This window comes from Crinia signifera, chromosome 4 (assembly GCF_055691185.1).
Source record: "Crinia signifera chromosome 4, ASM5569118v1, whole genome shotgun sequence".
Lineage (NCBI taxonomy): Eukaryota > Metazoa > Chordata > Amphibia > Anura > Myobatrachidae > Crinia > Crinia signifera.
In genome coordinates, this window is record NC_139220.1 from 118,725,147 (window position 1) to 118,740,476 (window position 15,330).

General features: G+C 42.6%; 1 protein-coding gene across 1 annotated transcript; it reads left to right on the forward strand.

Annotated features, from left to right (window-relative positions):
- The first annotated feature begins 9,913 nt into the window (after positions 1 to 9,913).
- RPS16 (ribosomal protein S16) lies at positions 9,914 to 14,766 on the forward strand. Its single transcript, XM_083182311.1, has 6 exons — positions 9,914 to 10,014; positions 10,104 to 10,155; positions 11,498 to 11,599; positions 12,474 to 12,570; positions 13,661 to 13,708; positions 14,579 to 14,766. Exons 1-6 carry the CDS (start codon positions 9,956 to 9,958, stop codon positions 14,722 to 14,724), a joined length of 504 nt encoding a protein of 167 aa, XP_083038437.1. The 5' UTR covers positions 9,914 to 9,955; the 3' UTR covers positions 14,725 to 14,766.
- Positions 14,767 to 15,330: the final 564 nt, after the last annotated feature.

Below are 15,330 nucleotides of genomic sequence, written 5' to 3' on the forward strand. Positions count from 1 at the left end.
GTAGTGTACAGAAGGTCACACATACAAAAGAAGGGGGGCACACAGCCACACACACACACAGAGGGGTTGATGGGTACAGTGATGCCTGGGCACTCACCAATCTGTGGGAGGAGCTGCAGGGTGGCCCATGGTTCCAGGGACAAGCGATGGAAGGGCCTGCTGCAGGATGAATCCAGGCTGCCCCCAGATCTAGAGATGCCCAAACCAGTTTACAGCCACCACCAGCTCAACTGTTTTTTACTGGTCTCTTCTTTTCATGTAAAGGGCCAGTATATTTTATTTTTGTTGCCTGTGGGGACCAGTGTGATTGTTTTTATATGGGGGCCAATAGTTTTTTTTTTCCTGTGGTGGCCAATGTGTTTTGCCCTGTGGGGATCTCATGGTGTGCCTTGGCAATTTTTAAATCTTATTTAGTGTGCCGTGAGGTAAAAAGGTTGAAAATCTCTGCTGTACACAATGCACTCGAGAGGCTCTGGCTTGAGGAACATACATGTGAGCCCTGCGCAGGAGGATTTGGAGGAACAGATTTGTGTACACATCCTGATACATAGTCTAGTTGCTGATGCAGCTATGGTTATGTACCCCAGAGCCGGCCTTAGGCATAGGCAAACTAGGCAATTGCCTAGGGCATTTGGAATGCCTAGGGGCATCAGCAGCTTCTGCTGATTAAAATGATATGCAGCATGCCTATATTCTGTGTGTGAGTGAGGCTGTATCTGCATATGAAATAGTGTATTCATGGAAATCACTGTAACATAGCATTCTGTATGCAAGTACAGCCACAGTCGCACACAGAATATATTCATGTCACATATAATTTTAATCATCGGAAGCTCCTTGTGTGTCCTGGTCACATAACAATGCAAATAAGACAAATTTTCAGCAAAAAAGGCACCCAACATTAGCAGAAATGGCCAGGAGCTGCATGGCCTATTGAGGCAAGATGTATGAGGAAACATCTGTATCCAAGCAGAGGCAGAGGTCACAGTGTTAGCGGCTGTGCGAGTGCTGTCTGTGGGTGGGTTGGTTGTGCAATAGTGTTCGGCATATGTGTAAGGGGCATTATGTGTGTCATGTATAAATGCATTAATAATGTGCGACATATGTGTAAGGGGCATTATGTGTGTCATGTGTATAAGGGCATTAATAATGTGCAACATATGTGTAAGGGGCATTATGTGTGTCATTATGTGTATGAAGGGCATTAATAAAGGTTGGCATAATGTGTAAGGGGCATTATGGTTATAAGGACATTAATAATAGGTGTCATGTGTAAGGGACATTACTGTGTGGTATTATCAGGGGTGCCGAGAGAAAGGGGTAGGGGGTACAAATTACCCAGGCCAAAGTCTGATGGAAGGGCCCAGTGGGGGCCCCAGGCCCCCTCCCCTTAAGTGACAGCAGCAGCCGTGAATAAGGGACACCATCGCATGATATAATGTGAATAAAATTACACTACTGTGTGGCATAATTTCAATTGGGGGTACTATTGTGTGGCTATGCCCCTTCCCAGCAAGAACACACCCCTGTTTGGGCTGCGCACCGAATGGGTGCTCTGTTTCTATTTAAAATATTGCGGGTAGGAGCACCAAAATGATGACTGCTATGATGAGGGTTGATGGTGCTGGGAATGGGGAGCAGGGTCAGAGGTGGATCTAGTGGCGGTGCTAGGGGGCACCAGTCAAAATCTTGCCTAGGGCGTCATTTAGGCTAGGGCCGGCTCTGATGTACCCTGTATTTCTCTATTGTCTCCAGCTGTAAATCACTGTTTTCTGTTTTGTTTATTTACTCTGTAATTGAGAGCTGCAGATCCCTTGTGGCACCAAACAAATAAAGAATAATAATCCCTCTACAAGGCCACTTGCACATATTTAGCTCGAAGGCCACACATGTGAATTAAATCGCCCCTCACCCCCCCCCCCAAAAAAAAAAATATATATTCAAATATACTATACAAAAAAAATGAATATGTAAAACTCAAGAGAGGAACATTATAAAACAGATTGAAGAATAAAAAATATCCCCCCCATATGTAATAATGACCTGGACATAGGGGGTGATTATCATTTTAAACATTATATCGGTACTTGTGGAGTATCACGGCTCCCATCGCATGCCATCGCATGCCATATGTAGTCAGGGGCGAATTTAGGGGTCAGGCCGCCCCTAGGCACAACATTTTTGGCCGCCCCCCCCCCCCCCCCCCCTCCATATACATATATATATATTATCAACCTGCCGGCACTCTGAAGTGTGTATATATATATATATATATATATATATATATATATATACACACATAAAAACAAACAAAACAGGTCAGGAATTGCGCTAGATACGGTCTTTCGACCAGCTGCACCTCTGGAGCGACTCTCCTGTTAGTGAGAGACAGAAGATAAAATACACAGATGGGGGGTGTCCAGAGTGCGCTCAAGTGATACCACTTAGCCACAAAATATAAGTCCAAAATAGATGTGATCCTGGAGTCACTAATATTCAGACGGAGTTTTTGTAAACTTCAGAAATGAGACCGAAGACCTCGAGTGTAAAAACCAATTCTTTATTGGAAGCCCAACGCGTTTCGTCTACACGACTTCATCAGGGGCATGGCATGGCCTAATGCGGGCCAGAAATCCAAAGAGCTTTGACAATAATGGACAATTTTCCTTTACACGTACAGTCTGTTAAAATCAGGGTAGGTAGGGACGGAGAATAAAACCAAGGATAAAAATCCAAGGTTAGGGATCCGGAGACACTTCCTTCAAAGGTGAACAAAAAGGTGTCTATAGCCCAAAGAAGCGGATATAACCTATAAGTTTGAAGGTGGGGACTTCCTTTCTCACATTCAGTAAAAATGGTAGTAAAGTCCTACAAAGTATGGTATACATATACTCCGTTAGTAACCTCCTGAGGTATATTAGAAATATATATAACAAGAGACGGAAAAAAGGGCCAGGGGGCGGAGTAACCATTATATGGATGTCATAGGTAGGTACATAATAGTAACAATGATGGTAACAACATAATATAATACAAAATAAGCCGGGCACAAAAAGGAAAGCTCAGACCATAAAGTATTCCAAATATTGGTACATATATCATTAACATGCCCATATAATGAAAAGCTCAGACCATAAAGCATTCCAAATATTGGTACATATATCATTAACATGCCCATATACTGAAAGGTCTTTAACATGCCAATGAATATTTCACATATTTCTGGGTCTCAAAGAAACAGATAAAAATTATTTCATATATTTCTAAGTCTCAAAGAAACAGATAGTAGTAACACCAGACAATATGAAGCAAGAAATAAAAATAAAATATGCTGCTAATAAAAATTCACTTTAAAGTATTTCAAAAAGTATTCCAAATAAAAAGATGTCACAATAGTAAAAGAGTTCACATATGCACCCAAACTGTTAAGCACTTACCACAGTGAGGGAGTGTAGGTGCTTACTCCACTGCAGCCTGGATAGACTGAATGGACACAAGCTGCCTTCTTATATAGGGGAGGGATTATACCCCATATCCGGTCCAGGTTGGACCATAATTAACCTTTTAAAACTATATACGGGGCGCTATAGGTCTTAAATGACAGGGAGGTCTACAATGATATTCAATATATAAAAATATAGGAAGAAAGCCCTATTAAAGAACCCATAGTAAGTGGTACGTGTATATACAAGTGGTGGAACGCATAAAAGCGTTCCACCTAGCGCTTTCCGGAAGCGGGAGAGACCTGTAATCAGTGAGGTACAGAGTGTACATGGAACGCAGGCTTCCGCTATCTGCGTTCCATGTCAATGCGATGCCCGGAAGTGAGGGAGCGCCAACAGATGAATGACGCGTGGAACGCAGACTACTGCTGTCTGCGTTCCAACCTGTTAGAGTGGTCACCCGGAAGTGCCGGGACATAGACTACCAGTGGGGAAGCGCCAGCTGATGAAAGATATATGGAACGCAGACTATCGCCGTCTGCGTTCCAACCTGTCAAAGTGGCCACCCGGAAGTGCCGGGATAGTGACAGCCAGGGATCATGAAACTAGAATCTTTTAAAAATATGCCTACCAGCTGGACAGTAAGGGGATAAAAAGTTTACTAGGACATAGAAGGACAATTCTTAGTATACCTATAAGACAATAAATGATACCATATATAGTGAGAAAAGTGAAATGTGAGAGCCCCTACGTAAAGGGCAAAGGTGATTTAAATATTTATAGGTGGGGGTGGAGCCTATTACATAAGTAAAGTCTAAGAAATATAATGGAACTGTGAAAGCACCTATAAGAAGGGTAGAAGTGATCTATTGTATATCTTAAGAATAAAGCCTCCTACAAGTGAAGCATAAAGTTAACGTAGAATTTATAATTCATTAATTCAGTGCTCAGATAGGAGCAAATGTGGGGGTTTGGGGAAATACCCTAAATAAATATAATGAAAGTAGGGGTGTGTAAACCCTAAATATGTATAGTTTCGTGACCAGAGACACATGGCACAGCCATGGGTACTAAGTTTGCGCCTTCTTACGCAAACTTAGTTATGGCTGTGTGGGAAGAACAATATGTGTATCAGTCTGATTTCTTTTCTAAAATTGCTTTTTACCAACGTTACATTGATGATATGCTTGTCATCTGGCACGGCGACCCCTCAGAGATTGAGAAGTTTGTGAACCACCTCCAGGATAACCATCTAGGCCTTAAATTCACGTTTAAAACGGACCCCACTAAGATTGATTATTTGGACCTTGTACTCCAGGGGAATGTAGGACAAATTGTCACTACCAAGACCTATTTTAAAGAAGTGGACGCAAATAGCTTCATCCCACAAACCAGCTGTCACCTCCCTAGATGGAAGGAAAGTGTGCCATACGCCCAATTTCTACGCCTGAGGCGCAATTGTAGTAAAGTGGAAGATTTCCAGTCCCAATCCACCATTTTGGAAGAACGCTTTCTGGAAAGAGGATACAATCCTGGTATGATCAAAGAGGCACAACTCAAAGCATTAGAGAAAGAAAGAACCGACCTCATGCTGGGAACTAGAAATAGACCCAAAGAAGATCCGAGTTTCAAAAAATCTCGCCCGTTCATCACCCAGTTCAACCGAGAGAACCACCAAGTGAGGAGAATACTAGAGAAACACTGGTATATACTACTCAAGGATCCAGTATTGGGACCCACTCTACCTACCAAACCTACATTAATTTTTAGAAAGGCTAGTAATCTGAAAAATATTCTGGCACCTAGTAAACTAAAGACATCCATTAATAATACCCCCAGAAACACCTTCCTTGGTTTATCCAACCGGTGTATTCCGTGCAATAAATGCATATGCTGCAAATACATGGAAAGGAACTCTTTCAGTTTCAAACTTCCCTCTAATTACATCTACAAATTAGGGTCAAGCTGTACCTGCCTTACGAACTTTGTAGTGTACAGAATCACGTGTAGCTGTGGGTTAGCCTACGTGGGAAAAACCAAACGAATTCTGAAAATCAGAATTCAGGAGCATCTACGCAACATCAAAAATAAGTTCCTTCTGCATAGCCTGTCAAGACATTTCTCTGCTAAACATGATAGCAAAGTGGAGAAAAATAATTTCTCTTTCACGGTATTAGAGCATGTTAAAGTCAACCCCAGAGGAGGGGATAGGGAACTCCAGTTGGCTAAAAGGGAAAGCTACTGGATTTACACCTTGAATACCCTGATTCCAGAGGGGTTAAACGAGAATATCGATATTGTCTCTTTTCTGTAGCTCTGCTGAAATAGATTCTTTTTTAATAGATTTTCTTTTTATATATTTACTTAGTCGTTTTGGATCATGTTCCATATCCTATTTTTGAGACTATGTATATCGTATCTACTATATGAATTTTTTTTTTTTTTTTTAAAAAAAAAAAAAAAAAAAAAATTGTACACAAATGTATCCCAATTATGACTATTGTAAATGTACACCCAAACTGTTTTCTATTTGCCCAAATTTCTCTGGTCACGAAACTATACATATTTAGGGTTTACACACCCCTACTTTCATTATATTTATTTAGGGTATTTCCCCAAACCCCCACATTTGCTCCTATCTGAGCACTGAATTAATGAATTATAAATTCTACGTTAACTTTATGCTTCACTTGTAGGAGGCTTTATTCTTAAGATATACAATAGATCACTTCTACCCTTCTTATAGGTGCTTTCACAGTTCCATTATATTTCTTAGACTTTACTTATGTAATAGGCTCCACCCCCACCTATAAATATTTAAATCACCTTTGCCCTTTACGTAGGGGCTCTCACATTTCACTTTTCTCACTATATATGGTATCATTTATTGTCTTATAGGTATACTAAGAATTGTCCTTCTATGTCCTAGTAAACTTTTTATCCCCTTACTGTCCAGCTGGTAGGCATATTTTTAAAAGATTCTAGTTTCATGATCCCTGGCTGTCACTATCCCGGCACTTCCGGGTGGCCACTTTGACAGGTTGGAACGCAGACGGCGATAGTCTGCGTTCCATATATCTTTCATCAGCTGGCGCTTCCCCACTGGTAGTCTATGTCCCGGCACTTCCGGGTGACCACTCTAACAGGTTGGAACGCAGACAGCAGTAGTCTGCGTTCCACGCGTCATTCATCTGTTGGCGCTCCCTCACTTCCGGGCATCGCATTGACATGGAACGCAGATAGCGGAAGCCTGCGTTCCATGTACACTCTGTACCTCACTGATTACAGGTCTCTCCCGCTTCCGGAAAGCGCTAGGTGGAACGCTTTTATGCGTTCCACCACTTGTATATACACGTACCACTTACTATGGGTTCTTTAATAGGGCTTTCTTCCTATATTTTTATATATTGAATATCATTGTAGACCTCCCTGTCATTTAAGACCTATAGCGCCCCGTATATAGTTTTAAAAGGTTAATTATGGTCCAACCTGGACCGGATATGGGGTATAATCCCTCCCCTATATAAGAAGGCAGCTTGTGTCCATTCAGTCTATCCAGGCTGCAGTGGAGTAAGCACCTACACTCCCTCACTGTGGTAAGTGCTTAACAGTTTGGGTGCATATGTGAACTCTTTTACTATTGTGACATCTTTTTATTTGGAATACTTTTTGAAATACTTTAAAGTGAATTTTTATTAGCAGCATATTTTATTTTTATTTCTTGCTTCATATTGTCTGGTGTTACTACTATCTGTTTCTTTGAGACTTAGAAATATATGAAATAATTTTTATCTGTTTCTTTGAGACCCAGAAATATGTGAAATATTCATTGGCATGTTAAAGACCTTTCAGTATATGGGCATGTTAATGATATATGTACCAATATTTGGAATGCTTTATGGTCTGAGCTTTTCATTATATGGGCATGTTAATGATATATGTACCAATATTTGGAATACTTTATGGTCTGAGCTTTCCTTTTTGTGCCCGGCTTATTTTGTATTATATTATGTTGTTACCATCATTGTTACTATTATGTACCTACCTATGACATCCATATAATGGTTACTCCGCCCCCTGGCCCTTTTTTCCGTCTCTTGTTATATATATTTCTAATATACCTCAGGAGGTTACTAACGGAGTATATGTATACCATACTTTGTAGGACTTTACTACCATTTTTACTGAATGTGAGAAAGGAAGTCCCCACCTTCAAACTTATAGGTTATATCCGCTTCTTTGGGCTATAGACACCTTTTTGTTCACCTTTGAAGGAAGTGTCTCCGGATCCCTAACCTTGGATTTTTATCCTTGGTTTTATTCTCCGTCCCTACCTACCCTGATTTTAACAGACTGTACGTGTAAAGGAAAATTGTCCATTATTGTCAAAGCTCTTTGGATTTCTGGCCCGCATTAGGCCATGCCATGCCCCTGATGAAGTCGTGTAGACGAAACGCGTTGGGCTTCCAATAAAGAATTGGTTTTTACACTCGAGGTCTTCGGTCTCATTTCTGAAGTTTACAAAAACTCCGTCTGAATATTAGTGACTCCAGGATCACATCTATTTTGGACTTATATTTTGTGGCTAAGTGGTATCACTTGAGCGCACTCTGGACACCCCCCATCTGTATATATACACACATATATATATATATATATATATATATGCATAATTAAAAAAAAACACCAGTACTCACTAAGAACATATGTAGCACCCAGTGTACACACTTGAAGGTACACACTTTTATCATGACACTTTATTAGCACTTACTGTTGTAGCCAGGATGCAAACAGTTAAAAGTGCTCCAGAAACGTTCTGCTCGTACAGCATGAAGGGCCTTATTCTAATCCACTCTTTCTGACAAAATCCTTCTTAGATGGGCAAAACCATGTGCACTGCAGGGGGGCAGATGTTACTTGTGCAGAGATAATTAGATTTGGGTGGGGTTTTACTTCAAAGTGAGATCTATATTGCAGTGTAAAAATAAAGCAGTCAGTATTTACCCTGCACAGAAAGAAAATAACTCAACCAAATCTTATTCTCTCTGCACATGTTACATCTGCCCCCCCTGCAGTGCACATGGTTTTGTCCGTCTAAGAAGGATTTTGTCAGAAAGAGTGGATTAGAATAACCCCCGAAGAGAGGAGGGGAGGGACTGCTCGTAACCTGAGTCCTGAGTGCAGGGAGACGGACTCCGGAGTTTAACGTTGTCAGCGTGTGAGCAGGGCAGAGGGCAGGCATACTGCCTGTATGCACTGCTCGGGAGGAGGGAGGGATGAGTCTCTGTACCTTCAGGCTGCAGTGCCGGCGCTGCTACCCAGAGTCTGACAGGTTGGTACAGCGGCAGCCAAAGGACAGCAGCAGCGCTGCTGAGCTGAACACACTGGCATAGCTCTGTGGGGATGCAGGGAGGCTAGAGAGCTCCTCCCTGCACTGAGGAGCGGCGGCAAGCTGCCGCTCTGTAAAAGAGTAAAGAGTGTCTACTGACAGAGTGACAGCAGATGCCTGCCAGCTGCCGCCCATACTAGGTGCCGCCCCTAGGCCCGTGCCTCACGGGCCTAGTGACAAATCCGGCCCTGTATGTAGTGGCATGCGATGGCATGCGATGCAATGCGATTTCTATGTATTTTTTATGCATTTGTCATAAAAATCATATGCCATCGCATCGCATGCCATGCGATGGCATGCGATGCGATGCGATGCAATGCCATGGCATGCGATTTTGATCACAAATGCATCCAATTAGTATTAAACATGTTAAATGCACCCCAAATGTCATTTTTCACACTGTACCACCCCCACTATCAACACCAACCCGAAGCGTGGCGAGCGGCGAGGGGTGGCGGTACGCATCCTACCACCTTTTCATACCCCCACTATCCACGTCGGCGTGGAGTTGAGAATAGAAAGTGTGGCGAGCGCAGTGAGCCACCGAGTCCGAAGCGGGGCTCGCTGCGCTCGCCACACTTTCTATTCTCAACTCCACGCCGACGTGGATAGTGGGGGTATGAAAAGGTCGTAGGATGCGTACCGCCGCCCCGCGCGGGCTCGCTGCACTCGCCACGCTTCGGGTTGCCGTTTATAGTGGGAGTGGTACAGTACAGTAACAAATGCCCTTTGGGGTGCATTTAACACGATTTTAACACGTCAATGATTTCTGTGAAAAATGGCATTGCATCGCATTGCATCGCATTGCATCGCATTGCATCGCATTGCATCGCATTGCATCGCATTGCATCGCATTGCATCGCATGCGATGCGATTTTTTCCTGTGTGATGCCCATCGTGGGAGCCGTGATACTCCACAAGTACCATTATATCCTTAAACATGTCTGCAATTATTTTCTAGCAAAAGATCTGATTGTCCAGGGAGTCAGTCATAATATTAAAAAAACTTGAAGTAAAGCTCTTCCCATAAGCAAAATGGCCTCAACGGCATCATGCCAGCACCTCCCTCTTTACGTGATTTCCGTACATGAAACGTCAGTGCACGCACGCACGCTAGCCCCTGATGAGTGGCCGTGGAGAACCCGCACTTCCTTTTGCTCCCTGCTTAGAAATGACGGAGAGGTGAGAGCGTGAGGCTCCTGGGCCTTAAACTGTTTCTTGTCCCCTTTTTGATGTATCCGTGCCCCGGTAACCTGTCTCTCTCCCCGCAGGGCTTTGCCAACGAAGGGACCCCTGCAGTCCGTCCAGGTTTTCGGGCGTAAGGTGAGTGATGGCTGCGCCGTGTGGTCCGCCTCGTGCCCGGGTCGGCAGCCTGGTGTCCCTGCCCAGCGTCTGCTGGGCTCCAGTCGCCGTTCAGTTTTGGCGGTGTTCTGTCTCCATGCACATATCTCTGCTGGCGCCCGTCGGGCGCTGCCGTCTGTTGTAGCATTTTTCATCTTAACCGTTGTAGCATTTTTCATCTTAACCGTTTGTTAAACATTAGGGAGGGGGCTTTTTAAATGTTGGTGGAAGCTGATGCTCCTTCCTATCCGCTCCTGATTTTTTTTCAGACTCATCCAGTATAGTAGCTGATGCTATGCATTGTGTGAAGACTCATTCTATCAGTGAATTATTATAGCCAAGGCTCAGATTAAAAAAATAAATAAATCTAGGAACCAACCCAAGAATCTGACCTGGGTCATAACCCTTTTACACTGCAAAGCCTGGTCGCACCTGGGATATTATACAGTCTCCAATCCAAGTGCGACCTAGCTTGAAACCACTTTGGCGTCCCTGCCTAGCATAATGTTGTGTGGGTGACTTCACCGCAGGTGGGTGCTGGACTGGCACTTGGCGATGAGTATATCCCAGTGCTGACAGTTTAAATCCGTGTTCAACCCTGCTCACTACCCATGTTGAAATGTCTGGTGGCTCGACCCGGGTTATTTGAAATGGGCGCTCTTACACTGCACAACATACTAGGTTGCATTCGTGTCTAATCACCTTGGATATTTATGGCAGTGTAAAAGGGATATAGGGCTGCTGTGTATACTGTGGCCTTGGTCCCATAGAAAACCTATGGAGAGCTAGCTCACCAGCACTTGAATATGATTTCTAAGCATCAGCAGACAAAAGATCAGGTGCTCACACAGGTCCAGTCTGCGATGTGGAAAGAGGTATGTTTTCTGGGTTCTACAGTGATGTATGATGTTAGAGATACCAAGGATGCTATGGTTTGTCTAATTAGTCACATGCTACAACAGTGATCAATCTGATGGGAGATACACGTGTTGAGTATGTGAGGTGTCAGACTTTCCTCTGTATAATGCGTGTTTTTATCATGGGCGTCTGCAATAGGTTAGGTATGCACTTAGTGGCCTATTTGGTAAGCTACACTTAAATTTGTCCTGACAAATTGTTAGGGTTTTGATACTTGTTTACATTGTAGCGAAACTTTATTTTACTCTTCTCTTTTTTGACAAGCCAGTGTAATTATGTCACTGCCAGATGACATGCTTATTCAGCCCATGTATAGTAGATACAATATTTTATGCTGTCAATGTAATTGGTGTATTGTTTTTAAGCCCTGTCATATGTTGTCTTAAACTATGAATCTTCCTTACAGAAAACCGCGACTGCTGTTGCCCACTGCAAAAGAGGCAATGGGCTTATTAAAGTTAATGGAAGGCCACTGGAAATCATTGAACCAGCGACTCTTCAGTACAAAGTAAGGTTTTAGTCCTGTTTGTGATAACGTTTACATAATTGTTCCAGCTTCTGTTTTAATGGAACTGCTTCAGTATTGTATGAGTAGTGTTCAGTATAAAAAGAAGAAAAAAACATGCAGTGAGAATGAAGGGTTCTCAAATGCTTTAAAGCTGGCTATATACCGGGCAATAAGTGATTGGTACTTCGGCCACTGTGTACCAGCGATGTCTGTCTACAAACTGTCTCAGACATATCACATTAGCGGTATAGCGCAGCCTTTGGCTAATACATCTGCACATCACAGCATGTATGGTCGGGATGCCAACTGCCCATACACATTGCCCAAGCTCAGTGCTCAAACTAGCTCATAACAATCTAGAGCGCAAGTCTATTGACCTATATGAATTGTGACATATTGAATGTGAGGCCCATTTGTTCATTAAGGTGCTCGTAATAAACACTAAAGTGTATGAGAATTTCGAGTCCAGGCTTTTGAGGGGCATTTTTTTTTTATTTGGTGGGTATACCTGCAACTAAGAATTACCAGGATGCTGTGTGTTCACAAGCTGCATCCCCAAATTTCTATGGTGGGCTTCTTAACTGATATGTACTTGACATTCCTGAATATTGCCCCTACAGTTAACACTATCTTCACAATGCTTTACTTCAGGCATGTCCAACCTGCGACCCTCCAGCCATTGTGAAACTACATGTATAGCATGCCTTGCCATAGTGTTAGCATCCCCTAATCGCAAAACTGGCGCAAGGCATGATGGGACTTGTAGTTCAATTATAGTAGTTTTTTTTTAGGGAAGTACCGATAAAATGTCATTGTACTTGAAGAGGTGTTATGAATTTGTATGGATATTAAATGTATATTTCATCCTTTTTAGCTGCTTGAGCCTGTTCTCCTCTTGGGAAAGGAACGATTTGCTGGTGTGGACATCAGAGTCCGCGTGAAGGGTGGTGGTCATGTTGCACAAGTCTATGGTAAGAGTGGTTTTAGTTTGTTAAACTTCTTCTTAAAGCCGCATGTAAAGTGCATAAGTGGTCATAGTGTGTGGCTGTCCTTTATGCACAGAGCATTGTACCTAACTAGTTTAACCAGGATTCCGTTTTTACCTATGTTTGAGATGTCAGCGCCACACTCTGTTGTCATATACTAAGCTTACCATACTATACTTTGTAATGAGTGTACCAGTTAAATGGATAGTATGTTTAGCTTCTAATACGTACATTCATATGCTCACACTATATACACATGGTCACAGGCAAGGCCAGGGACAGCTGCTGTTATCACTAATGGATGCTGGGGTACAACCAAAAGCTATAGCTGATCATAAATGATGCAGTCAGCTTCCTCCAAGCTAAACACTCCTGTATACCTATTCCAACAGCCATATAGTTATTCTAAAGGTCCATATACACTGGATGAATTTCAGCTGAAAGCTGCTCAAAACAAAGTTTGAGCAGCCCAGTGTGTATGGTCCAGCGATGAGTGGTGATGCGCGCTCCCGCATCATCGCCGGGAAAGCCGATCATCTGCTGGCATTACCAGCAGATGGTTGGCTTTGTGGGCGGCTTTGCATAGCGCTGCTCTATGCAAAGCTGTCCGTCCCCTGCTGACAGCGCTGGGCAGAGGGAAAGCAGATCAGTGTGTATGCACTGAGCGACTTCCACCCCAGTAATGACAGCGGTCATTGCTGTCTATACACTCTGGGCAAAATCGCCCAGTTTGTTATGTACCTTAACTCTTCAGTGGTGGTTGGTACAAAAATACTGTACTTGACCATCTCTTTCAAATGCTGTTATAGCTCTTCCAACTGCTGCATTGTTAATTCCAGAGTAAGCAGTTTTGTATATAGGTCAGTGTTTGCTTGCTAAATTTTGATTTAAATGACAGGTCATCCTATAGCTGCTACCCTGGGGCTCTTAGCAGAGTGGCTCGAATGCATTTCTTAATAGAATAGAATTGATGGGTTGTAGGTATTTTGTTTATCTTCAGAGCAATTTATATTTTGTGTATTCTGCAGAAACTTCTGAAGCACTCTGTACAACTAATATGCTTCTTTCTTCACAGCCATCCGCCAGGCTATTTCCAAGTCACTTGTGGCTTACTACCAAAAGTGTAAGTGTTTTAAATATCTTATACATATGTTTGGATAGGGGAGCGGTTGGGGAAAGTGTAGGCCCATACACACCAGGTGATTTTTGAACTCTATTTTGCTCACTTTTGGCATTTCGAGGTCAAACTCTCCTAGTGAATAGGTGGGCGGTTAGTGCTGATGCGTACTCGCATAACATTACCCGCCAGTTTTACAGGCAGTCTCCTACTGTGGAAAGTTATTTACCCCCAATGAAAATCACGCCGTGTATATACTGAGTTTTTTTTATTTTTTTTTCACCCCATCATCGCTCAATGTATACATCAGGTAAAAATGCCCAGTGTGTATGCACCTTTTTTACATCCATTACAGAACTTCAGTGACTTAACTCTGCTTCTGCTTTTTCTTAAGCAGAGTACACACCTACAGATTTATCTGCCTGGTGGGGAATAAAACTGGTAATGTGTGGCAGCAAATGACAATCAAGCATTAACTCAAAACAGTGGAAAATGGACAATTGTTTGGATACATTTTTTTACATAAGGTCTATAACTAAATTCTCTGAATAACAATTGACTATTTTCCAATGTTTGGGAGCACATGTTCCATTTGATCCCATACATTACCAGTTTTTTGTCTCCAACAGATTGGACAGAAATATTTCAGTGTGTACCCAGCTTTATGGTCATGTATTGTCGGTTATGTACACTGGTAATAGGGAAACTGGAGAATATCACTACAGTGGTTTAATGATTTGGACATGTTAGATGGAACTCTAGAAAGTCCAACAGAAATCTGAGGGCAAGGTGTTTTATTTATATATATATATATATATATATATCTATATCTATATGCGATTTGCTCAAAGCATACTTATTTTTTATTTTTTGCAGATGTTGATGAAGCCTCCAAGAAGGAAATCAAAGACATACTTATTCAGTATGACAGAACCCTGCTTGTTGCAGATCCTCGTCGTTGCGAGTCCAAGAAGTTTGGTGGACCTGGAGCACGTGCTCGCTACCAGAAGTCCTACCGTTAATCAGTTTATGTATACCATTCTGCAATAAACATCTGCTAAATATACAGTCTTATTTATTTAAACCAAAAACACTGGATTTAGTCATCTTATGAAGCAATGTTATAGGGGAGACTAGATTTCCTTGCCTACATATTGTGGCACTAACAGTAATAACATGACAGGGGCTAGATCACCTGGTAAGGTACCTGGGTTTGTGAGATTAGAATTCGCTGGGTTTATCCTTTGTCACTGAAGGAAAAAGTGTGGGAAGTGGTGACTTAATTAGTATTTAAGCTTTTTTTTAATTAAACACACGAGCCATGTATATCGCAAAAGTCCCGTACACACGGGGGGAGATATATTGCTAGCAATATATTGCCCAGTGTCTCCTTTGCATCAGCGACCAGATTGCAGCAAGCTCCTGCGACCAGCGCTTAGAATGGGGCTGAAAACGGGAGCGCGCACCTGGCGATTTATCGCCGGGGCACACTCCCAATCACTGGCAATATGGTCGCCAGCGACTATAGCCCCTATCGCCCCCATGTGTACACAGCATAAAACCTAAACTGTTAAAAGGCATACACATGGGGCGATCTCGGCCCCCTTTCTAAGGGATGTGACCAGATT